The following is a 25,855-nucleotide window of genomic DNA, read 5'->3' as shown; positions in this document are numbered from 1 at the left end:
CTGTCTCTTCTTGACTCAGTGTTGACAGGCTGCATATTTTAAGAAACTTTTCCATTTCTTCTAGGTTCTTGAATTTGTTGGCATCTAACTGTTCATAGTATTCTCTTATGATTTTTTATATTTATGTGGTATCAGTTGTTATTTCTCCTCTTTCATTTCTTATTTTGTTTATTTGGGTCCACTCTTTTTCTTCTTGGTGACTGGCTAGAATTTTATCGATTTTTTAATAATCTTTTCAAAAAACCAGCTCTTGGTTTTCTTGATATTTTCTGTTTCTTTAAAAAAATTTTTTTTCCCTTGTGATGAGAACTCTTTTTTAAAAAATTTATTTATATTTATTTTGACTGTGCTGGGTCTTAGTTGTGGCACGTGGGACCTTAGTTGTGGCATGCAGGCTCCTAGTTGTGGCATGCGGACTCTTAGTTGCGGCATGCATGTGGGATCTAGTTCCCCAGCCAGGGATTGAACCCAGGCCCCCTGCATTGGGAGTGTGGAGTCTTAACCACTGGACCACCAGGGAAGTCCCTGATCTTTTCTATTTCTTAAAAAATCTGTATTGTATTTATTTCCTCTCTGATCTTTGTTATTTCCTTCCTTCTCCTGACTTTGGGTTTTTGTCTGTTCTTTTTAAAATTCTTTTAGGTGGTAGTTTAGTTTGCTTATATGAGATTTTTTTTGTTTCTTGAGGAAGGCCTGTATCACTGTGAACTTCCCTCTTAGAACTGCTTTTGCTGTGTCGCATAGATTTTGTAGGTTGTGTTTTCATTTTCTTTTGTCTCAAGGTATTTTCTGATTTCTTTATCTTATTGTTGACCCACTGTTTTTTTAGTAGCATGTCATTTAGTCTCCATGTATTTGTTCATTTATTTTTTCTTTCAGTGGTTGATTTCTAGTTTCTGGTTGTGGTCAGAAAAGATGCTTGAAATAATTTCTATCTTCTTAAATTTGTTGAGGCTTTTATTGGTGACCTAGTATGTAATCTATCCTAGAGACTATTCCATGCACACTTGAAAAGAATGTGTATTCCTTTGGGTGTGTGTGTGTGTAGTATCCTGTAGATATCAGTTAAGTTCTACTGTTCTGTTGTGTTATTTAGGACCTCTGTTTCCTTACTGATTTTCTGTCTGGATGGTCTGTCCATTGATGTCAGTGGGGTGTTAAAGTCTCCTACTATTATTGTATTATTGGCCATTTCTCCCCTTATGTCAGTTAGTATTTTATGTATTTAGGTGCTCCTGTGTTGGGTACATTTATGTTAAAGAGTGTAATATCTTCTTGTATTGAACCCTTTCTCATTATATAATGTTCTTCTTTGTCTTTCTTTATGGCCTTTGCTTTAACGTCTATTTTGTTTGAAACGAGTATGCTACCCCCACTTTCTTGTCATTTCCATTTGTATGAAATATCTTTTTCCATCCCCTCACTTTCACTCTGTGTGTGTCTTTCGCCCTGAAGTGAGTCTCTTGTAGGCAGTGTATTGTAGGTTCTTACATTTTATCCAATCTGCCACTGTATGTCTTTTGATTGGAGCATTTAGCCCATTGACATTTAAAGTAATTATTAATAGGTATGTATTTATTGCCATTTTAATTCTTGTTTTCCAGTTTTTGTAGTTCTTCTTTGTTCATTTCTTCTTCTTTTGTGGTTTTATGTTCTTCTTTTGTAGTATGCTTGAGTTCCTTTCTTTTTGTTTTTTTGCGAATCTCCTGTATATTTTTGATTTGTGTTTACCCTGGAGTTCAAGTATGCTGATACATAACTATATCTACTTGCTTTAAACTAATAGTCATACAAGTTCAAACACATTCTAAAATATTTACTTTTTAATTTTAATTTAATTTAATTTAATTTTTTTGGCTGCGCCGTGCAGCATGCGGGATCTTAGTTCCTGGACCAGGGATCGAACCTGTGCGCCCTGGAATGGAAGTGTGGAGTCCTAACAACTGGACCGCCAGGGAATTCCCAAGATTTACCTTTTTATACTGCCTTCCCCCACATTTTGTGATTTTGATGTTCTATTTTACATCTTCATGCTTATTCTTTTACTCTTTATTGTATTTATAATTGCTTCTACAAAATTTTTTGATTGTTTTTTAATGTGTACTAATCTATTTAAGTGATCTTCAATCTTTTTATATATTTGCCTTTCTTATTGTGATTTTCTCTTTTGTATAGCTTTCTTGCTTCTCTATTTAGAGAAGATCCTTTATAATATTTCTTTTAAAGTAGGCTTAGTATTGTGAATTCTTTCAGTTTTTGCTTGTCTGGGAAGTTCTGTATCTCTCCTTCTATTCTAAATGATAAGCTTGGTCAGTAGAGTACCCTAGGTTGCAGGTTTTTCCCTTTCAGGACTTTGAATATATCATGCCATTCCCTTCTGGCCTGCAATGTTTCTGCTAGAAATCAACTGATAGCCTTATGGGGGTTCCTTTGTAAATGACTCTTTATTTTTCTCTTGCTATCTTTAGAATCCTCTCTTTAACTTTTGCCATTTTAATTATATGTATTGGTGTGGGTCTGTTTGGGTTCATCTTGTTTGGGACCCTCTGTGGTTTCTGGATATCTGTTTCCTTCTTTAGGTTTGGGAAGTTTTCAGCCATAATTTCTTTCTTTTTTTTTATTGAAGTATAGTTGATTTACAATGTGTCAATCTCTGCTGTACAGCAAGGTAACTCAGTTATACATACATACATACATATTATATACATACATACATATTATATACATACACACAAACACACACACACACATTCTTTTTTTTTTAATATTCTTTTCCATTATGGTTTATCCCAGGAGATTGGATATAGTTCCCTGTGCTATACAGTAGGACCTTGTTGTTTATCCATTCTAAGTGTAATAGTTTGCATCTACCAACCCCACATTTCCAGTCCATCTCTCTCCCTCTCCCCATCCCCCTTGGGAACCACAAGTCTGATCTCTATGTCTGTGAGTCTGTTTCTGTTTTATAGATAGGTTCATTTGTGCCACATTTTAGATTCCACATGTAAGTAATATCGTATGGTATTTGTTTTTCTGACTTACTTCACTTAGTATGATAATCTCTAGTTACATCTATGTTGCTGCAAATGGCATTATTTCATTCTTTTTTATGGCTGAGTAGTAGTCCATTGTATATATGTACCATGTCTTCTTTAACCATTCATCTGTTGATGGACATTTAGGTTGTTTCCATATCTTGGCTATTGTGAATAATGCTGCTATGAATATAGGGGTGCATGTGCCTTTTTGAATTATAGTTTTCTGTGGGTATGCCCAGGCGTGGGATTGCTGGATCATATGGTAATTTGATTTTTAGTTTTCTGAGGAATCTCTATACTGTTTTCCATAGTGGCTGCCCCAACTTACATTCCCACCGACAGTGTAAGAGGGTTCCCTGTCTCCACACCCTCTCCACCATTTGTTATTTGTAGACTTTTTAATCATGGCCATTCTGACTGGTGTGAGGTGGTACTTCATTGTAGTTTTGATTTTCATTTCTCTAATAGTTTGTGATGTTGAGCATCTTTTCATGTGCCTGCTAGCCATCTGTATGTCTTCTTTGGAGAAATGTCTGTTAAGGTCTTCTGCCTATTTTTTGATTAGGTTGTTTGTTTTTTTTGTTGTTGAGTGTATGAGCTGTTGTATATTTTGGAGATTAAGCCCTTGATGATTGCATCATTCGCAAATATTTTCTCCCATTCTGTAGGTTGTCTTTTTTTTTTTTGCTGTGCCAAAGCTTGTAAGTTTGATTCAGTCCCATTTGTTTATGTTTGTTTTTATTTCTATTGCCTTGCAAGACTGACCTAAGAAAACATTTATGTCAGAGAATGTTTTGCTTATGCTCTTGTTATGGTGTCATGTTTTATGTTTAAGTCTTTAAGGCATTTTGAGTTTATATTTGTTCATAGTGTGAGGGTGTGTTCTAAGTTCATTGATTTACGTTCACCTGTCTAACTTTCCCAGCATGACTTGCTGAAGAGACTTTCTTTTTCGCATTTTATATTCTTGCCTCCTTTGTCAGAGATTAATTGGCCATAGGTGTGTGGATTTATTTCTGGGCTCTCTGTTCTGGTCCATTGATCCATATGTCTGTTTTCATACCAGTACCACACTGTTTTGATTACTGTAGCTTTGTAGTATAGTCTGAAGTCTGGGAGAGATATGCCTCCTGCTTTTTCTTTTTTCTTTCCCCCTCAGAATTGCTTTGGCAATTCTGGGTCTTTTATGGTTCCATACAGATTTTTGGATTATTTGTTCTAGTTCTGTGAAAAATGTCATTGGTCATTTGATAAGGATTGCATTAAATCTGTAGATTGCTTTGGGTAGTATGGCCATTTTAACAATATTTATTCTTCTAGTCCAAGAACATAGGATATCTTCCATTTCTTTGAATCTTCTTTAATTTCCTTTATTATGTTTTATAGTTCTCAGTGTATAAGTTTTATAGTTCTCAGTGTATAAGTCTTTCACCTCCTTGGTCAAATTTATTCCTAGGTATTTTTTTTTGGGGTGTGATTTTAAAAGGTATTGTGTTTTTTTTTTACATTCCCTTTCTGATATTTCATTGTTAGTGTAAAGAAATGCAACCGATTTCTGAATGGTAATCTTGTATCCTGCTACTTTGCTGAATTCATTTATTAGACCTAGTAGTTTTTGTGTGGAGTCTTTAGGGTTTTCTATATATGGTATCATGTCATCTGCATATAGTGACAATTTTACCTCTTCCCTTCGAATTTGGATACTTTTGTTTCATTTTCTTGTCTGATTGCTGTGGCTAGGACTTCCATTACTATGCTGAATAGAAGTGATGAGAGTGGGCATCCTTGTTCCAGATTTTAGCAGGAAGACTATCAGCTTTTCACTGTTGAGTATTATATTGGCTGTGGGTTTGTCATAAATAGCTTTTATTATGTTGAGATATGTTCCTTGTACACCCACTTTGGTAAGAGTTTTGTTTTTTTTTTAAAATAAATTTATTTATTTATTTATTTTTGGCTGTGTTGGGTCTTTGTTGCTGTGTGCGGGTTTCTCTAGTTGTGGCAAGCGGGGAGTATTCTTCGTTGCAGTGTGTGGGCTTCTCATTGTGGTGGCTTCTCTCGTTGCGGAGCACAGGCTCTAGGCACGCGGGCTTCAGTAGTTGTGGCACGCGGACTCAGTGGTTGTGGCTCACGGGCTCTAGAGCACAGGCTCAGTAGTTGTGGCGCATGAGCTTAGCTGCTCTGCGGCATGTGGGATCTTCCCGGACCAGGGATTGAACCTGTGTCCCCTTCATTGGCAGGCGGATTCTCAACCACTGCACCACCAGGGAAGCCCGTGGTAAGAGTTTTTATCATGATTGGATGTTGAATTTTGTCAAATGCTTTTGCCTCATCTATTGAGATGATCATGTGGTTTTTGATTTTTGTTGTTGTTGTTAATGTGTATTACATTGATTGGTTTGCGTATGTTGAACCATACTTGTGAACTTGGGATGAATCCCGCTTGGTCATGGTGTATGATTTTTTGTGTGTGTTGTTGAATTTGGTTTGCTAATATTTTGTTGAAGATTTTTGCATCTATATTCATCACTGATATTGTCCTGTAATTTTCTTTTTTGGTGATACCTTTGTCTGGTTTTGGTATCAGGGTGATGGTGGCTTCATCACAAGTCTTTGGGAGTGTTCCCTCCTCTTAAATCTTTTCGAAGAGTTTGAGAAGACTCGGTATAAATTCTTCTTTGTATGTTTGGTAGAATTTGCCTGTGAAGCCATCTGGTCCTGGACTTTTCTTTGTAGGGAGGTTTTTTTTTTTTTTTTAAAGATTTTTTTTAAATTAATTAATTAATTAATTTTTGGCTGTGTTGGGTCTTCATTTCTGTGCAAGGGCTTTCTCTAGTTGTGGCAAGTGGGGGCCACTCTTCATCACGGTGCACAGGCCTCTCACTACCGTGGCCTCTCTTGTTGCGGAGCACAGGCTCCGGACGCGCAGGCTCAGCAGTTGTGGCTCACAGGCCCAGCTGCTCCATGGCATGTGGGATCTTCCCAGACCAGGGCTCGAACCCGTGTCCCCTGCATTGGCAGGCAGATTCTCAACCTCTGCGCCACCAGGGAAGCCCGAGGGTTTTTTTTTTTTATTACAGATTCTATTTCAGTCCTAGTGATTGGTCTGTTCAAATTATCTGTTTCTTCTTGATTAAATTTTTATGGGCTGTATGTTTCTAGAAAGTTGTCCATTTCTTCTAGGTTGTCAAATTTGTTGGCATATAATTGTTCATAGTATTCTCTTATGAGTTTTTTGTATTTCTGCAGTATCAGTCGAGATTTCTTCTTTTTCATTTGTTATTTTGTTTATTTGGGTTCTCTCTCTTTTCTTCTTGGTGAGCCTGGCCAGAGGTTTGTTAATTTTGTTTACCCATTCAAAGAACCAGCTCTTGGTTTTATTGATTTTTTAATCTATATTTTATTTATTTCTTCCCTGATCTTTATTATTTCCTTCTTTCTGCTGACTTTACGTTTTGTTTGTTCTTCTTTTTCTAATTCTTTTAGGTGGTAGGTTAGGTTGTTTATTTTAGATTTTTCTTGTTTTTTGAGGAAGGCCTGTATCTGTATGAATTTCCCTCTAATAACTGCTTTTGCTGCATCCCACAGATTTTGTGTGGTTGTGTTTTTATTGTTATTTGTCTCAAGGTATTTTAATTTCCTTTTTGATTTTCTTGTTGATCCATTGGTTTTTTAGTAGCATGTTGTTTAGTCTCCATGTAATCATTTTTTTCTCGTTTCTTTTCCTGTGGTTGATTTCTTTTCTTTCTTTTTTTTGTTTTTTGAGGTTAATTTTTGCCTTTATTTGCCAGTATAATTTAACTACAGTGGCCTGCAAACTGTTCTGATCTAAAAAATACATTTTACATCACAATCCAACAAACACACATACATATATAATATGTATACTTAAAAGTGAAACAAATGTTTTGCCAAAAACGTCTACCCTGAGTGTTAATTTTTTTTTGAGACTTTTTTAAAAGCAGTTTTTGTTTACAACAAAATTGACAGAAAGGTACAGAAATTCCCCATATACCCACTCCCCTCTCATGCATAGCCATTATCAACAGAGTGGTACTTTAAAAAAAAAAACAAAAACAGGAATGAACTGCATTGACACATCATACCCACCAAAGTCCACAGTTCACCTTAGGGTTCACTTTAACGAAGTGAATAGTGTTGCACATTCTATTTTGGACAAAAGTATAATGACATATATCCATCATTATAATGTCATTCAAAGTATTTTCACTGCTCATAAAACCTTACACGCTTTGTGTATTCATCTCCCCTTTCTCCCAAACTCCTGGTGACCGTTGATGTTTTTATTGTCTCCATAGTTTTGCCTTTTCCAGAATGGCATATAGTTGGAATCTATTGTTCTTTTTTCTTTCTCCTTGAAAAGAGAGGTTCAAAGCCTTTATGTTTATAAGACCGCTCATGACCTGCCCATACATGAACCATGGCTCTAGGTGGCAAATTCCCCCACTAAATACTGTAGCTTTTCTTGCAGTATTGAGCCCTGTCCCACTGGTCCTGCCCAGCAGCCACATGGAGGTGCAGGGGAACACATGTTTGGTATTTGTTCATAGGAAGGCCACAAGTTTTGTGCCCCTTGTCACAATGAAACCTGTGGTCAGTTTCTAGTTTCATGCCATTGTGGTCAGAGAAGAGTCTTGAAAGAATTTTCTTTTTTTTCTTTTCTTTTCTTTTTTTTTTAAGGGTGAGAGGCTTGTGTTTTTAAATATACATTTATTTATTTATTTATTTATTTGGTTGTGTCGGGTCTTGGTTGCGGCAGGAGGACTCCTTAGTTGTGGCTCACCAGCTCCTTAGTTGCGGCACATGGGCTCCTTAGTTGTAGCATGCAAACTCTTAGTTGCACCATGCATGTGGGATCTAGTTCCTGGACCAGGGATCGAACCCAGGCCCCCTGCATTGGGAGCGTGGAGTCTTAACCACTGCGCCACCAGGGAAGTCCCTTGAAATAATTTCTATACTCTTAAATCTGTTGAGGTTAGTTTTGTGCCTTAGTATGTGGTCAGTCCATATGCACTTGAAAAGAATGTGTTCTGTTTTTTGTTTGTTTGTTTTTGGATGTAATGTCCTGAAAATATCAATTAAGTCTATCTGTCTCTTGTATCATTTAGGACTTCTGTTGCCTTATTGATTTTCTGTCTAGAAGATCTGTCCATTGATGTGAGTGGGGTGTTAAAGTCACCTACTGTTATTGAATTCCTGTCAATTTCTCCTTTTATGTCTGTTAGTATTTGTTTTATGTATTTGTGTGCTCCTATATTAGGTGCATATATGTTGACGAGTGTAAAATCCTCTTCTTGTGTTGATCCTTTTATCATCATGGAGTGTCCTTCCTTATCTTTCTTTATAGCCTTTGCTTGAAAGTCTATTTTGTCTGATATGAATATTGTAACTCCCGCTTGCTTGTTATTTCCGTTTGCATGAAATATCTTTTTCTATCCCCTCACTTTCTTTTAAATTTATTTATTTATTTTATTTATGGCTGCGTTGGGTCTTTGTTGCTGTGCATGGTTTTCTCTAGTTGTGGTGAGCGGGGGCTACTCTTTGTTGCAGTGCGCGGGCTTCTCATTGTGTTGGCTTCTCTTGTTGTGGAGCACAGGCTCTAGGCGCGCAGGCTTCAGTAGCTGTGGCGGGCTCTAGAGCGCAGGCTCAGTAGTTGTGGCGCATGGGCTTAGTTGCTCTGTGGCATGTGGGATCTTCCCTGACCAGGGCTTGAACCCATGTCTCCTGCATTGGCAGGCGGATTCTTAACCACTGTGCCACCAGGGAAGCCCAATCCCCTCACTTTCAATGTATGTGTGTCCTTTGCCCTAAGGTGGGTCTCTTGTAGGCAGCATATTTTAGGCTTTTTCTTTTTTTTTGATCCATTCTGCCACTCTGTGTCTTTTGATTGAAACATTAAGTCCATTGACATTTAAGGTAATTGTTGATACATATGTATTTATTGCCATATTAAACCTTGCTTTCCAGTTGATTCTTTGTTTCTTCTTTGTTCCTTTCTCTTTGTTTTTCTTTCTGTGGTTTGATGATTTCCTTTTATTTCATGCTTGTGTTCTCTTCTTTTTGATTTTTGTGAATCTACTGTATGTTTTTGATTTGCGGTTGCCCTGTTTTTCAAGTATGTTAACGCCTTCCTATATCTGCTTGCTTTAGACTGATAGTCATATAGGCGCAAATACATTAAAAAAAAAAAGGAATCTGCATATTCTTACTCTCCTTCACCACCTTTTATGAATTTGATGTCCGTTTTCACATCTTCATGTTTATCCTTTTGCTGTTCCTTGTATTTATCATCGCTTTCACAGTTGTTTTTGGTTTTGTTTTCTCTTTTTGATCTGTATACTGGCTAATTTAAGTGATTTACTTTCCAATTATGATTTCCTCCTTCTTATATCTACTTGTTTCTTTTTTATTTAGAGAAGGCCTTTCAATATTTCTTTTAGGATAGGTTTATTATTGCTGTATTCTTTTAGTTTTTGCTTGTCTGAAAATTCTTTATTTCTTCTTCTATTCTAAATGATTATCTGGCTGAGTAGAGTATTCTAGGTTGCAGATTTTTCCCTTTCAAGACTTTGAAGGGGCTTCCCTGGTGGCGCAGTGGTTGAGAATCTGCCTGCTAATGCAGGGGACACGGGTTCGAGCCCTGGTCTGGGAAGATCCCACATGCCACGGAGCAGCTGGGCCCGTGAGCCACAATTGCTGAGCCTGCGCGTCTGGAGCCTGTGCCCCGCGACGGGAGGGGCCGCGATAGAGAAAGGCCCGCGCACCGCGATGAAGGGCGGTCCCCGCACCGCGATGAAGAGTGGCCCCCGCTTGCCGCAACTGGAGAAAGCCCTCGCACGAACTGAAGACCCAACACAGCCAAAAATAAATAAATAAATAAATAAATAAATAAGAAAATCCTTTAAAAAAAAAAAAAAAAAGATAAAACTCAGTTAAGATGACTATCATGAAATTGTACTTTAAAAAAAAAAAAAAAAAAAAAAAAGACTTTGAATATATTTTGCCCCTCCCTTCTGTCCTGCAGTGTTTCTGTAGAGAAATCAGCTGGTAGCATTATGGGGGTTCCCTTGTAATTAACTCTTTGTTTTTCTCTTGCTGCCTTTAGAATCTTCTTTTTATCTTTAACTTTGCCATTTTTATTATGATATGTCTTGATATACGTCTGTTTGGGTTCATCTTGTTTGGGACCCTCCATGCTTCCTATATCTGGATATCTGTTTCCTCCTTTAGGTTTGGAAAGTTTTCAGCCATAATTTCTTCAGATAGATTTTCAATCCCCTTTTCTCTTTCTTTTCCTTCTGGAATCCGTATTATTCATAGATTGGCATGCTTTGTATTATTCCATAGGTCTCATTGCTTTCATTTCTTTTCATTTGCTGTCTGCTGTTTTGATTGGGTAATTTCCATTATTATATCTTCCAGATCACTTATTCTTTCCTCTGCATTATTTATTCTGCCATTCAGTGCCTTGAGCTCAGCTTTCATCTTGGCAAATGAGTTTTCTAATTTTTCTTGGCTCCTCCTTATAGTTTCTAGTTCCTTTTTACAGTAATCTTCATTTCTGTCAGTAGCCTTTCTTGATTCCTTCAGTATTTTCATTAGCTCCTTTTTGAACTCAGTGTCTATTAGACTGAAGAGGTCTGTTTCATTGTTGGTTCCTTCAGGGGAATTCTCTGGGTCTTTTAACTGGGAATGGTTCCTCTCCTTTTTCATTTTGCTTATATTCCTCTTACTTTGTGAGTTTAGGAGAAACAGTTATCTACTGTGGTCATGGAGGGCTGTTTGTATGCAGGAGCATCCCTGCATAGCTTGTGTAGGTTCAATATTTTTTTGCTGTGAGGGCTGTTTTTGGTTTGGATGCTTGCTGTCTCTTTCCTCCACATGCACTGGTTGTTATCCCCTTGATAGGGGGTGTGCAGGTGCGTGTTCCATTCATGCTTCCAGGAAGGCAGGGACAGTGGTTGGCTCTTGGTCACGGGACCCTTGGTGGCAGCGGTGGCGGGCTGTGTTCGCTCCTGGGGAGGGGAGGGCAGTGGTTGGCACTGGGTTGCGGTACCCTCGGTGGTGGTCATGGTTGCTCCCAGGGAGTTGGGGGCAGGAGTTGGTGCCTGGTCACGGGACCCTCTGTGGCAGCGGTGGTCTGCGCCTGCCTCTGGGGTCTGAGATGGCAGTGCGGTGGCTCACACCAGCCCCTGGAGCTTGCGTAGGTGGTGCCCTGCTGCCTGAGGGAGCTCATGGAGAAAGAACCTCCTGTGGTAGCCTGCCCTTTGCTTGCCCCCCAACAGTTGCACCCTGCCTCTCTGGTGGGCCCAGGCCTCCTCCCATACTCCGTTGGTTGTGTCTCACCACACCCTAGCCCCCTCAGGCTGTCTCCATGCAGCCAGCCCCAGTCCTCTCCAGATTTGACCTCCGAAGCCCGAGCCTCTGCACCCAGCCTCTCCTGCCCCAGCAGATGAGTGTCTCAGGCCAGGGAGTGCTGGGCGGCACTGACCTTCTGTGCAGGTCTCTCTCCACTTTGCCCTCTGCAAACCAATTGCTGCGTTCTTCTCCAAGGCTCTGAAGCTCCCCCTCTGTCCCAGCTGATCTCCCCAGTGAGGGGACTTCCCAGTGTGTGGAAACCTTTCTTCTTTCACAGCTCCCTCCCAGGGGTGCAGGTTGCATCTCGATTTTTTCTCTCTCTCTCTTTTTTTTTTCTTTTGCGCTACCCAGGTACATGAGGAGTTTCTTGCCTTTTTGGAAGTCTGAGGTCTTCTGCCAGCGTTCAGTAGATGTTCTGTGAGAACTGTTCCACATGTAGATGTATTTGTGGGAGAAGGTGGGCTCCACGTCCTACTCCTCCACCATCTTGATCCAATCTCCCATAATTTCTTTAAATACATTTTCCATCCCCCTCTCTTTCTTTTCTCCTTCCGGAACCCCTATTATGTGTAGGTTGGCATGCTTTATATTATCCCATAGATCTTGTATGTTGCTTTCAGTTTTTTTCATTTGTCTTTCTGTCTGCTCTTCTATTGGGTGATTTCCATTATTCTGTTTTCCAGATCACTTATTTATTCTTCTTTGTCTTTTAGTCTGCTCTCCATTGTTTCTAGATTGGTTTTTCTCAGCAGTTGAATTGTCTACTTTTGAGTGGTTCATCTTTATAGTTTCTAGTTCCTTGTTACAGTGACCTTGCTATGTATTTCTATTGCTAATCCTTCTTGATTCGTCTTTTTTATTATCTCCTTTTTGAACTTGGGGTCTAGTAGACATTATTTGTTCTTTCAGGAGATTTCTGTCACTGTTTAATTGGTAGTAGTTCCTCTGCTTTTTCATTTTACTTAACTTTCTTTGTCTCTATGAATTTAGGAGAAACATCTACTGTGGTTTTGAAGGGCTGTTTTTATGTGGGAGCATCTGTGTGTAGACAGTTTGTGTCCAGTGTTTTTGGCGTGAGGGCTGGTTTTGGTATGGATGCCAGCCACATCTTTCCTCAGAGTGTGCTGGGTGGTATACCCTTGATAGGGTACAAACACAGATAGGGGCTGTGTTTGGTGTTGCAGTGTCTTGAGCTTGTGCTGGATGTGAGACGGGGCTTTCTGTTTGCTCTATCATTGTCACTGCCCTGTCGAGGGCAGGGTCTGCTCCCCGGATGTTGGAGTAGAAGCTCTGAGGGTCAGGTTTGATCAGGTTCCATTGTCCTTGAGGGCATGTCCTGCGCCAAAGGAGCTTACTGCTGAAGCAGGTGAGGCCTGTGTGGTCACAGCAAACCTGTGTACCACCTGTGTAGGCATCGGCAGTTCTGCTCTGAAGCAACCCAAGGTTGCATCCCTTTCTCTGTTGTGTTTATCCCAGATCTAGTGCAAGGCCATGGTGTGGAATAGGCTGGGGCTTGGGGCCAGGGCATTGTGGCTGCAGGAACTGAGGTGGCTGTGCTGCCACCTGAGATCTGGGCTGCCTCTGTGGTAGTCTTCTCACAGGACCCGTCTGCCCCAGATCTAGGGCGAAGCTAGAGGTGGAGGCCTTGGGTGGAGTCAGAGTGCTCTTGCTGGAAAATGAAATGCTGCACACTGCTGCCCAGGGCCTGTCTGCCTGGGATTCAGCACTTAGCTGCTGCACACTCTTGTAGTGCTCCCCAGCGTGCGCACGTGCAGTGTCTGCCGCAGCTAGACCCGCTGCCCTATGTGAATGCTGACAGCGGTATCTGCTGTTCTGCCTGGATCACACCCTAGGTGTGTGTCTGCATAGCTAGACCGAACCTTTGCCCAGATCTCACGCCAGGCTGTGGCATGGAGTGAGCAGGGCCGAGGTGTTCGCCCCTTCAGGTTGGGAAGTGCAGCAAGGCAGCAGCCGCCAGTGCAAGGCTCTCTCCACCCTGATTGTTAGCAAGCCAGAACGTGCACACTCCTCACAAGTAGAGACTAGGCTACTCCAGCCCTTCTGTCTGCCTCAGTGGATTCCCAGCAGGCAAGGGGGCTTGTCTCCTTTTGCAAGACCCCAGGCCTGGGATGCCCAGATTGTGAGTCAACTTGCTCCCTCCCCAGTCCAGTGTGGACTTTCTCTTCCTTTCAGATCCTTCCCAGGGGTGCAGATCCCTACCTGATGCCCTCCCCCCACCCTGTGCCCCCTGCCTTTTTTTTTTGTCCTACCCAGTTACATGGAGATTTTTCTTGCAGCTTTGGTTATTTAGGAGTTCTGCCAGGTTCTAGTTCGTTTTCTGTGAGAATTCTTCCTCATGTAGACGTATTTTTGATGTGTTATGGGGGGAGGTGAGCTCCACCTCCTCCTACTCCGCCATCTTGATCCCCTTCTTCCTACATTGGTTGATTTTTCAGTGTTAAACCAACCTTCCACCCTTCAGATAAGTCCCTCTTGAGTTGTTACGTACTGTATTTTTAACATGTTGTTGGATCCTATTTGCTAAAATTTTGTTAAAATTTTTTACCTCTGTGTTTGTGAGGGATATTGTTCTGTGGTTTACTTTTCTTGTGATAATTTTGTCCGGTTTAGGTATCAAGGTACTACTGGCCTTATAGAATTGAGTTGAAATGTGTTTTCTCCTCTTCAGTGTTTTTGGAAAAGTTTATTTAGAATTTGTATTGTTTTTCTTAAATGTTTGGTAGAATTCACCATTGAGGCCAGCTGGGCCTGCATGTTTCTTTTGTGGAAGGGTTTTAACTGCAAATTCTATTTCTCTAATATATATAGAACTGTTCAGGTTTTCTATTCCTTGAGTAAGCTTTGGTGTAGTTTTTACCTTTCAAAGATTTTGTCCATTTCACCTAAGTTCTAGAACTTTTGGCATAAAGTTGTGAGTAATACCCTCTTACTATCATTTTAATATCTGTAAAATCTGTAGTGATATCTCCTTTCTTTATTCTTGATTTGGGTAATTTTGTTTGGTTGGTTTTTGTTTTTGTTTTTACTATATGAAAGTAGTTGCCACGTCTAATAAGAATCACAATGATTGTATAGTGCCTCTTGCAATATATATATTCTTTGAATTTTTTACTGACATTAATACCAATTTTTAAAGAGTAAAGATGAGTAAATTTCTCTGATATTGGTAATTTTTGTCTTTTTTTCCTGGTCAGTCTAGCTAGGGGTTTATTAATTTTATTGATATTCTCAAAGAACCAGCTTTGGATGTCATTGGTTTTTTTCATTGTTTTTATGTTTTCTACTTCATTGATTTCTTCTCTGGCCTTTATTATTTCCTTTATTTTGGGTTTCATTTGCGCTTCTTTTTTCTAGTTTCTTAATGTGGAAGCTCCTTCTTGTAACATATATATATATATATTTAAATTAATTAATTATTTTTGGCTGCGTTGGGTCTTCATTGCTGCGCACAGGCCCTTCTCTAGTTGCAGCAAGTGGGGGCTACTCTTCATTGCAGTGTGTGGGCTTCTCATTGCGGTGGCTTCTCTTGTGGAGCATGGGCTCTAGGCACACAGGCTTCAGTAGTTGTGGCACGTGGGCTCAGTAGTTGTGGCTTGCAGGCTCTAGAGCACAGGCTCAGTAGTTGTGCATGGGCTTAGTTGCTCCACAGCATGTGGGATCTTCCCGGACCAGGGCTCAAACCCGTGTCCCCTGCATTGGCAGGTGGATTCTTAACCACTGTGCCACCAGGGAAGCCCTGCCTTCTTTTAGGTTCAGTATTTTTTATGATTACATTTTATATCCTTTTTTTTTTTGGCCTAGTAGCTATAACTCATTATTTTGTAATCTTAGTGGTTATTTTTGAGTTTATATTGTAGATTTTAAAGTTATTATAGTCTACCCTAAAATTATATTACATCTTTCTTCCATTTTCCTTTGCTCAGCCTTCATGCTGTTATTGCCATCCAGTTTAAAATTCCAAATATGGTATGAAATCCACACTAGATTGTTAGTATTTTTGTTTTAACAGTCAATTATTTTTAAAGAGATTTAAATAATTTAAAAATTGGCTCTCTATACTCAAGTGGTTACTATTTCCAGTATCCTTCATTTCTTTGTATAGACACAAATTTTCATCTTATGTCATTTTTTTTTCTGCTTGAAGAATGTTCTTTAAGATTTCTTGCACTGCATATCTGATGAATTTTTTCAGCACTTGTGCCTGAAAAAAATCTTTATTTTCCCTTCAGTTTTGAAAAATATTTTTGCTGAATATAGAATTCTGTGTTGACAGGTTTTTGTTTTCAGTATTTTAAAGATGCTACTCCTCTGTTTTCTTGCTTTTTTGTTATCAGTGAGAAATCTTCTATCACCCTTATTTTATTCCTCTGTATTAGGCATATCTTTTTTTCTCTGGGTGCTTTTAATGTTTTTTCTGTCACTGGTTTTGACCAATTTGGTTAAGCTATGCCTTGGTGGATTTTCCTTCATGTTTCTTGTGCTTGGAATTTTTTGAGTTTCTTGGATCTGTAGGTTTATAATTTTCATAAAACTTTTGACCATTATTTCTTCAGATTCCCCCCCACCCCACTCTATCTCCCATTCTTTAGGGACTCCACTTACACGTTCATTAGGTTGTTTGAAGCTGTCCCACAGTTCTTTCATGCTCTGTTCTTTTTTTCTTGTTTTCTTTCCATATTTCATTTTGGATACTTTCTCCTGCTGTGTCTTTAAGTTCACTAATCTTTTCTTCCACAATGTCTAATCTGCTGTTAATCCCATCCAGTAAATTTTCATCTCAGCCATTGTGGTTTTCATGTTTAAAAGTTTAATTTGTATCTTTTTATATCTTTCATGTCTCTATATAATGTGTTTAATAAACATAACATGTTTAATAAACATGAGATGTTTAATGTAACATCTTCACTCCAGCTTCATAGAACTGTATTCTACAGAACATAGTTATGATAACTTTTAATGCCTTTGCTATTTCTAGTATCTGTGTCAGTTCTGGGTCAGCTTTGATAGATTGAATTTCCTCCTCATTATGGATATATTTTCCCTCTTCTTTGAATGGATGGTAATTTTTTGTTCAGTGCCAGACATTGTGAATGTTACTTCGGGTGCAGAATATTTTTGTATTCCTATAAATATACTTGAGTTTTGTTCTGAGATGCAGTTGAGTTACTTGGACATAGTTCCTTTGAGATCTTTTTTTTTTTTTTTTTAATAGGTTGGACCAAAGCAGTGGTTAGTCTAGGGATAATTGTACTCCACTCCTGAAGCAAGACGCTTCTCAGTACTCTACCCAGTGCCCCACAAATTATGACATTTTTCACTGTTGTGTGGTGGGAATGGGTACTATTCATGGCCCTGAGTGAGCTCTGGCTGTTGTCCCCTCTAATGCTGCTTGTTGAGTCTTTCCCTGGCTTTGGGTAATTTCCTCACATGCGCACTCTGACTAGTACTCTACTGAATTCCTGAGGGGAACGCTCTGCAGATCTCTGACATTTTCTCCATTCTTGTACTCTTCTCTGATACCTCTGATTGCCTTGCTCAGATTTTTGGTTCCGTATCCTCAGCTCAGGGAGTCCACCAGGCTCCGGCTGAGTTCCCTTTCCCTGTACCATAGCAGAGCGGAAATAACAGGTAAGAGTGACATCTGCTTTGAGGCCAGGTTTTGGAGACTTAGGGGTATGCATGGAAGCATCAGGATTCAATCCTGTAAGATACTGCAGAAGCCATATTTCAGGAAAATGCAGATGACCTGAGCCAGTCCTTGCTGAATATGTTAAGGAATAAGTGGCGAGTAAGGGATGTTTAATTTTCTGCTTCTGGCCTTGCTGCCAACCCACAAATCATTGAGGATATCACCCTTCATGGCTCAGTGTCCTCATCAGTAAATGATGGTTCTTGATACTGATCAATTACTGACCCTATCAGTGGCCAGAGATGGCTTCTCCAGAAGGGCCCTGGGGTAACCAAGTGACAGCATGGCACAAGACTCAAGCCCCCTTGCTGCCAGCTGATTTTTCTACAGAGGAGAAGGAACAGGGAGCGAGACCTCTACTCTCAGATGACCGCCAAAATCTGAGTGAAGAAGAGTTTCAACGGATACGTAGTCAGTCTAGGGCTTTGCTTCCCAAAGTGGTGTCCCCAGAGTAGCAGCACTAGTCTCGCTCGGGAGCTTCTTAGAAATGCAGACTACCAAGCAATTTGCCTAGATCTACCATCAGATTCTGCACTGTGAGAAGAACCTCAGTTGTTTCATGTGCTCATCAGAGTTTGAAGCACACTGGTAGCTGTAGTCAACAATTATATATTATACACTTAAAAACTTGTTAAGAGAGTAGATCTCACGTTAAGTATCCTTTCCACAATAAAATAAAATTTTGAAGAGCATTGTTGTAAATGTAAATGGTTATACATGCCCTCTAGTGGCTGCCTAGCAACTTGCAGGGAGTTTTAAAATGTTTTCTCATTTTAGGACCTTTGCACAGAACTGCCGAAACATTGAACATTTAAACCTCAATGGGTGCACAAAAATCACTGACAGGTAAGTAGTGGAAATTACTTTGGTGACTGGTTGGCCGTGGGGAGAGTGAGGGGAGAGAAAGGTGGTTGAAAATACCTTTAGTGCATCTGATTTTTTTCAGCACGTGTTACAGCCTTAGCAGATTCTGTTCCAAGCTGAAACATCTGGATCTGACTTCCTGTGTGTCCATTACAAACAGCTCCTTAAAGGGGATCAGGTAAGAGTACCTGTTGTTAGTGGTCATGAGAAATACCCAAAGCTCTGAGCATTTTGGTGTGTCTGAAACCTTTCTCACGGTCCCATTGGAGCAGGAAGTGGGCGACTCGGGTCACAGAGGTCTCTCTCCCCTGAACTGCTTGTGGGCTACTAAGCTCAGAGTTGGTCCTAAACTCTCTGTGGGATGGACTGCACACGTGTGGTTTTGTTTCCTGTTCTCCAGTGAGGGCTGTCGGCACCTGGAGTACCTGAACCTGTCGTGGTGTGATCAGATCACGAAGGATGGCATCGAGGCCCTGGTGCGGGGTTGTCGCGGCCTGAGAGCCCTGCTGCTGAGGGGCTGCACGCAGGTACCAGGAGTCCTCACGGCCTGGCTTGTCTAACGTGTATCTAACGTTAGGTGTGCGCACGTGATTATGGAACCTGTGCCCCACTGTCCCCTCACCTGGTTCCATCTCTCTTTTGTTTTCTCCATTCACTCAGCTAGAAGATGAAGCTCTGAAACACATTCAGAATTACTGCCATGAGCTTGTGAGCCTCAACCTGCAGTCCTGCTCAGTAAGTAACGTGCCTTTTCCGTGAGCTCCCTCCTTTTCCTGTTCCCTCCTTCAGGAACCTGCTGGGGCCCTGCTGGGAAGCAGCCCAGGCAGGTGGGAGGATTGCCACACCCTTATTTCACATCCTGTGTCCTTATGTGATCTCCCGGTTTCCCACAAGATGGAAGAACAGCAATCTAAACAAAAAGGCCAATACAAAGCCATGGGCATTTCCCCTAAAAATAGCACAGATCAGGGTCTTGGTTTATTTTAAGACATCAGGAATGCTGTGAACCAGTCACTAACCTAAACAATTCCTGGTAAGGTCTCAGTGTCTTGTCTTTACTTATAAACTGGGGGTGATGACACCTCTCACGGTGTCTCAGTGGATAAAATGAAATAACAGATATGAAAGTGCTTTGAAATATAAAGGACATATTCAAGAGCAAGGTGTGATTTTCATCAGTGCATTATTAGCCTGTGAAGGATGATTTTTCTTCACTGCCATTGTAAATATTGATAATTGAAGAGGGTGCTTGCTATGGCCAACTGGGTTTCTCAAGGAGAATGTCAATTTTGAGAAAAGTAAGAGAAATCCCTTGTATTTGGCATTTAGTAAATGAATCATAAACCTAGGTTCCCTGATGGTGGGAGATAAAGCAGAAACTATCTTCTGGGCAAATATTGACCTTATGGGGCTGCACTGTTCAAAAATAGGACCTTGAATTGCATGTAGGGTAGCACTGGCAGGTGGCTTGAAGTATGATATAAATGTATCTGTTTATTTCTGCATAAATTAGCATATTTAAATAAAGATACTAATTTGAATCTTCATGGCTAAATTCATAGAATTCTAAGCCATTTATTAATAATTTAGTGGTTTACTTAATTTTGCTATTTTCTAAAACATTTCAGGCAATATAAAAATACATGTATATGATTTATATAGTAGATATCTAAAGCATTAATATGTAGAAATTCAACCAAAAATTAATGTCACTTAACCAAGTCTCATGAGCTCTTTATTAAATCTGATTTTTAACATAAGTTTATGAATATTTCCTGAAAAAAAAAATCGGAACGATTCTGGGTAGGAAAATGGAATTTAAAAGTTTTACTCTCCATTAGTAATGCTTGAATATTTTAAAGCTGTTCAGAAATAACATAAATATCTGTCTTCCCTGTACTTCACCTTATTTTGATTAAATTATCAGGATAAAATGCTAGTAACTGGCAACCTAAACTAGTTGACTAACAGGAGACTCCATTTGTCTGCGGCTCCCATTTCACCGTTGCCCGTGCCTTCTGATTTTCCTTTCTGCTTTGGTTCTCCCCAGCGCATTACGGATGAAGGCGTGGTGCAGATTTGCAGGGGCTGCCACCGGCTGCAGGCCCTCTGCCTGTCTGGTTGCGGCAACCTCACGGATGCCTCCCTCACAGCCCTAGCCTTGAACTGCCCAAGACTTCAGTGAGTGCGCCACGCTTTCAGCTTTGCAACTCAGAGCTTGGGGCTGACTGGGAGGGCTTCCTGCAGGAGGAGAAAGGCCTGCCAGTGGGTTGAATAGGTGGTGGCGGAGGCAGTGGTTGTGTTGTTGGCTTTTGTCACATGTATAGGGGTCGGACACTGTAATCTGGTTCATTTGAGGATGTGAGGAGAGTCCCACACTGTCCACCACCAGGGAATCTGAGCCTTAGTTTCCTGATGGACTTCACTCATGTGCCCACCTGATTTGCCTTGCCCTAATATTACTTTTTTTATAAACATCTTTATTGGAGTATAATTGCTTTACAATGGTGTGTTTGTTTCCGCTTTATAACAAAGTGAATCTGCTATACATATACATATATCTCCATATCTCCTCCCTCTTGCGTCTCCCTCCCACCCTCCCTATCCCACCTCTAGGTGGTCACAAAGCACTGAGCTAATCTCCCTGTACTATGCAGCTGCTTCTCACTAGCTATCTCTTTTACATTTGGTAGTGTATATATGTCCATGCCACTCTCTCACTTCGTCCCAGCTTACCCTTCGCCCTCCCTGTGTCCTCAAGTCCATCCTCTACATCTGCGTCTTTATTCCTGTCCTGCCCCTAGGTTCTTTAGAACCATTTTTTTTAATTTTTAGATTCCATATATGTGTTAGCATACGATATTTGTTTTTCTCTTTTTGACTTACTTCACTCTGTATGACAGTCTCTAAGTCCATCCACCTCACTACAAATAACTCAGTTTTGTTTCTTTTTATGGCTGAGTAATATTCCATTGTATATATGTGCCACATCTTCTTTATCCATCTGTCGATGGACACTTAGGTTGCTTCTGTGTCCTGGCTATTGTAAATAGAGCTGCAGTGAACATGGTGGTACATGACTCTTTTTGAATTACGGTTTTCTCAGGGTATATGCCCAGTAGTGGGATTGCTGGGTCATATGGTAGTTCTATTTTTAGTGGGTTTTTGTTTTGTTTTTTGTTTTAATTTTTGGCTGCGTTGGGTCTTTGTTGCTGTGCGTGGGCTTTCTCTAGCTGTGGTGAGTGGGGGCTACTCTTTGTTGTGGTGCGCGGGCTTCTCATTGCTGTGGCTTCTCATGTTGCAGAGCATGGGCTCTGGGTGCACAGGCTTCAGTAGTTGTGGCTTGCAGGCTCTAGAGCACAGGCTCAGTAGTTGTGGTGCATGTACTTAGTTGCTCTGCGGCATATGGGATCCTCCCGGACCAGGGCTCAAACCCGTGTCCCCTGCATTGGCAGCCTGATTCTTAACCACTGCGCCACCAGGGAAGCCCTATTTTTAGTTTTTTAAGGAACCTCCATACTGTTCTCCATAGTGGCTGCATCAACTTACATTCCCACCAAGAGTGCAAGAGGGTTCCCTTTCCTCCACACCCTCTCCAGCATTTATTGTTTGTAGATTTTTGATGATGGCCGTTCTGACTGTTGTGAGGTGATACCTCATTGTAGTTCTGATTTGCAGTTCTCTAATGATTAGTGATGTTGAGCATCCTTTCATGTGTTTGTTGGCAATCTGTATATTTTCTTTGGAGAAATATCTATTTAGGTCTTCTGCCCGTTTTTGGATTGGGTGGTTTGTTTTTTTGATATTGAGCTGCATGAGCTGCTTGTAAATTTTGAAGATTAATCCTTTGTCAGTTGCTTCATTTGCAAATATTTTCTCCCATTCTGAGGGTTGTCTTTTTGTCTTGTTTATGGTTTCCTTTGCTGTGCAAAAGCTTTTAAGTTTCATTTGGTCCCATTTGTTTATTTTTTTTTTTTTTTTTTTTTTTTTTTTTTTATTTATTTATTATTTTTGTCTGTATTGGGTCTTCGGTTCGTGCGAGGGCTTTCTCCAGTTGCGGCAAGCGGGGGCCACTCTTCATCGCGGTGCGGGGACCGCTCTTCATCGCGGTGCGCGGGCCTTTCTCTATCGCGGCCCCTCCCGTTGCGGGGCACAGGCTCCAGACGCGCAGGCTCAGCAATTGTGGCTCACGGGCCCAGCTGCTCCGTGGCATGTGGGATCTTCCCAGACCAGGGCTCGAACCCGTGTCCCCTGCATTAGCAGGCAGATTCTCAACCACTGCGCCACCAGGGAAGCCCTGTTTATTTTTTATAAATTTATTTCATTTATTATTTTTGGCTGTGTTGGGACTTCATTGCTGCATGTGGGCTTTCTCTAGTTCCGGTGAGCAGGGGCTACTCTTCGTTGCGGTGCGTGGGCTTCTCATCGCAGTGGCTTCTTTTGTTGCAGAGCATAGGCTCTAGGCGCGCGGGCTTCAGTAGTTGTGGCTCGCGGGCTCTAGAGCACAGGCTTAGTAGTTGTGGCGCACGGGCTTAGTTGCTCCGTGGCATGTGGGATCTCCCCGGACCAGAGCTCGAACCCATGTCCCCTGCATTGGCAGGCGGATTCTTAACCACTGTGCCAGCAGGGAAGCCCCCATTTGTTTATTTTTGTTTTTATTTCCATTTCTCTAGGAGGTGGGTCAAAAAGGATCTTGCTGTGATTTATGTCATAGAGTGTTCTGCTTATGTTTTCCTCTAAGAGTTCTATAGTGTCTGGCCTTACATTTAGGTCTTTAATCCATTTTGAGTTTATTTTTGTGTATGGTGTTAGGGAGTGTTCTAATTTCATTCTTTTACATGCAGCTGTCCAGTTTTCCCAGCACCACTTATTGAAGAGGCTGTCTTTTCTCCATTGTATATTCTTGCCTCCTTTATATAAAAATAAGGTGACCATATGTGTGTGGGTTTATCTCTGGGCTTTCTATCCTGTTCCATTGATCTATATTTCTGTTTTTGTGCCAGTACCATACTATCTTTTTTTTTTAAATAAATTTTAATTAATTAATTAATTTATTTTTGGCTGTGTTGGATCTTCGTTTCTGTGCAAGGGCTTTCTGCAGTTGTGGCGAGCGGGGCCCACTCTTCATCGCGGTGCACGGGTCTCTCACTGTTGTGGCCTCTCCCGTTGCGGAGCACAGGCTCCAGACACGCAGGCTCAGTAGTTGTGGCTCACGGGCCTAGCTGCTCTGCGGCATGTGGGATCTTCCTGGACCGGGGCACAAACCCGTGTCCCCTGCATTGGCAGGTGGATTCCTAACCACTGCACCACCAGGGAAGCCCAGTGCCATACTATCTTGATTACTGTAGCTTTGTAGTATAGTCTGAAGTCAGGGAGCCTGATTCCTCCAGCTCCATTTTTCTTTCTCAAGATTGCTTTGGCTATTCGTTGCCCTGATATTACTTTGACATGTGAGCAGACTGATAGCCTCACGTCCAAATGGCACTAGGTTCTCGTCTAAACCAGCTGCTAAATGGACAGAAGGAGGAAAAATCACAGCCACCTTATTTATCATTTTTCCCTAGCAAGAAGAAAAGTTTTGTTTTAACAAATAATGATTTATTTTCTGATTCTCCATGTAATACTGTGAATATTAAAACTTTAATAATGGCACCAAAATGCTAATCATGCTTAACATCAGTTGAATTCATATATGTTCCAGGCTCTTTGTTAGCACTTTCACAAGCATTGTCTCACTTAGTCCTCACCGCATTGCTAGGAGGTAGGTACTGTATTCTCACTTGTTTTGCAGAGCAGAAACTGAGACTCAATGAAAAGCACATAATTTATCCTGGGTCACATGATAAGTAAGAAGTAAAACTAGAATTTGAACTTGTAGAGTTTGATTTTAGAACCAGCAACCTTAATCCCTACAGAAGAGGCAGAAAAAAGATACTTGTTTTGTTACTCTTCACTTATCAGTGAAACTGATCCATTTTTCATGCTTACACCAGTTACATATCTTTTTTTTTTTTTTTTTTTGGCTGCGCCACACGGCATGCAGGATCTTAGGTCCCTGGCGGGGGATTGAACCCATGACCCCCGCAGTGGAAGGGCGGAGTCCTAACCACTGGACTGCCAAAGAAGTACCCCCCCACCCCGCCCTTTTTTTTTTTTTTTTTTTTGGTTATATGCCTTCTAAGGGTTGTCTTATTTTACCTTTTCCCCATTTTTCTTACTGTTGAATTAGGGAAGATTCTAGAGAATTTTGATATTTCTGCATGGTAGAAGGAATCTAGGTGGTCAAAACCGGTCAGAAAGGAGGTCAAAATTATTGCTATAAGGGAGTAATTTAACTTAAAAATGTTATTTAAGCATCTATCCCTGTTAAGCATGGATGTTTTCATTGGCTGTAAATTTTTAAAATTTCCTTTAGGGTGACTGGGAATTTCAATAAATGCAGTATATCAAGATGATTTTGTTGAGTGAAAGTACATTTTAATTGTTTAGAAGTCAACACATCTTAGAATAGTATCTAAAAACAACAGCAACCATGTGCTGGTATTGTGGGAAGATTCCTGGATTTACTGAGCAAGTTTGGGATGGGACTTTGGGCAGGTCACATTCCTCCCTGAGCCTCATTTTTGTGTCACAGAGTGGAATAAACTCAAGAGCATTGTAAAGTACGCTTTTCTGTTGTTAACCAGTTGCCACTTTGTCTTCTGTGCACTCCTTATCCCAGGATCTTGGAGGCTGCCCGATGTTCCCATTTGACTGATGCAGGCTTTACACTTTTAGCTCGGGTAAGACAGAGGTTTTACAAAATCAAACCAAACTAATTCACCTCCCTCAAAGTGAACTGGAGTGGTCTTGGAGTGTGCAAAAAACTACCTTCAGAAATGACAGGCACCAAGTAGAATGGAGTCCTTGCGGGGTATGTTCTGCATTTTTCCCAGCAGGCCAGAAGGCTAGGCAGGTCCTGTACCAGGCGTGGACCTCACTCTCACTTGGTCAGGTGGGACCCCAATGAGAGGAGCCTCCTCCCTGGCCGGAGATGCCCTTCCTCACACAGACCCCGACTCAGCCTCTCAGGGGCATCCCTCAGCTGGGCTGGGCTCTGCCTCTGCCCCCTGTCTCCACACTGCCCTGCCAGTGCCAGCCACTGTGGGGCCCCTGTGGCCTGCGGCCCAGAACCCATGTCCTCCTGGGGATGCTGATACACTCTTCCTCCTACCCCAGCCCTCCACCATCCGCACCGTGGCTGGGCACCCACCCCCACGACCTCCCAGAGCCCATTCCATGGCTGAAATCTCTGTGCTGATACCTGTGAGCCACTGGGAAGGTGCAGACAACTGCCTTCCCAGGATGAGAGAAGGAAATGCAGCCCTAATGCCCATATCGAAAGTGAATATGATTCAAAGGGCACCTGCTCAAAAGTGCTGGCTCACTGGGTCACTTTCGGAACGGGGTGTCTTATGGACTCTTACGGACTTTTTCAGAATTGTCATGACCTGGAGAAGATGGATCTCGAAGAATGCATCTTGGTGAGTGGACTCCTGACAGCTCTGCAGGGCGCCCCTCAGCCACTGACAGGCGTAACCAGAGATGCCAACTGGCCATTGTCTGGACCCTCCTTGCCCCAGCATAGGTGTCAGGGCTTGGGAACCTGTGAGGGCCACAGGAGGGGGATGCATAAACTTTGGGCTGTTCTCAGTCATCAGAGTTACAGCCAAGTTCAGGTAGCACCATCTTTTGCCAAACATTAAAAAAAAAAAAAAAAGGACTCATTTTCACAAAACTTAAGGGGGAAATAAGCTTGCATGTCCAGTGATGAGGTGACTCTACAGAGAAGAATCTTGGGGGACCCTCTGTGTCCACTCCCTCT

At 41.3% G+C, this 25,855-nt stretch overlaps 1 protein-coding gene and 1 pseudogene across 4 annotated transcripts in view; one reads left to right on the top strand and one right to left on the bottom strand.

Annotated features, from left to right (window-relative positions):
- Positions 1 to 25,855, top strand: part of FBXL2 (F-box and leucine rich repeat protein 2) — an 87,273-nt gene that overhangs the window by 53,482 nt on the left and 7,936 nt on the right. For 2 of the 4 annotated variants that reach the window (XM_057554522.1, XM_057554521.1), the window contains exons 6-13: positions 17,905 to 17,973; positions 18,074 to 18,169; positions 18,392 to 18,518; positions 18,652 to 18,726; positions 20,042 to 20,172; positions 23,693 to 23,752; positions 24,713 to 24,773; positions 25,470 to 25,514. In XM_057554522.1, coding sequence (XP_057410505.1) covers positions 17,905 to 17,973; positions 18,074 to 18,169; positions 18,392 to 18,518; positions 18,652 to 18,726; positions 20,042 to 20,172; positions 23,693 to 23,752; positions 24,713 to 24,773; positions 25,470 to 25,514 — 664 coding nt within the window. The remainder of the gene's footprint in view (positions 1 to 17,904; positions 17,974 to 18,073; positions 18,170 to 18,391; positions 18,519 to 18,651; positions 18,727 to 20,041; positions 20,173 to 23,692; positions 23,753 to 24,712; positions 24,774 to 25,469; positions 25,515 to 25,855) is intronic. The other 2 variants (XM_007191521.2, XM_057554523.1) reach the window with 1 other exon arrangement.
- On the bottom strand, positions 7,587 to 7,661 carry LOC114239063 (small nucleolar RNA SNORA11; annotated as a pseudogene).

The sequence above is a fragment of the Balaenoptera acutorostrata genome, chromosome 10, assembly GCF_949987535.1.
Source record: "Balaenoptera acutorostrata chromosome 10, mBalAcu1.1, whole genome shotgun sequence".
Taxonomy (NCBI): domain Eukaryota; kingdom Metazoa; phylum Chordata; class Mammalia; order Artiodactyla; family Balaenopteridae; genus Balaenoptera; species Balaenoptera acutorostrata.
The sequence above is the reverse complement of the archived record's forward strand: the minus strand, read 5'-3'. Positions and strand labels throughout refer to the sequence as shown.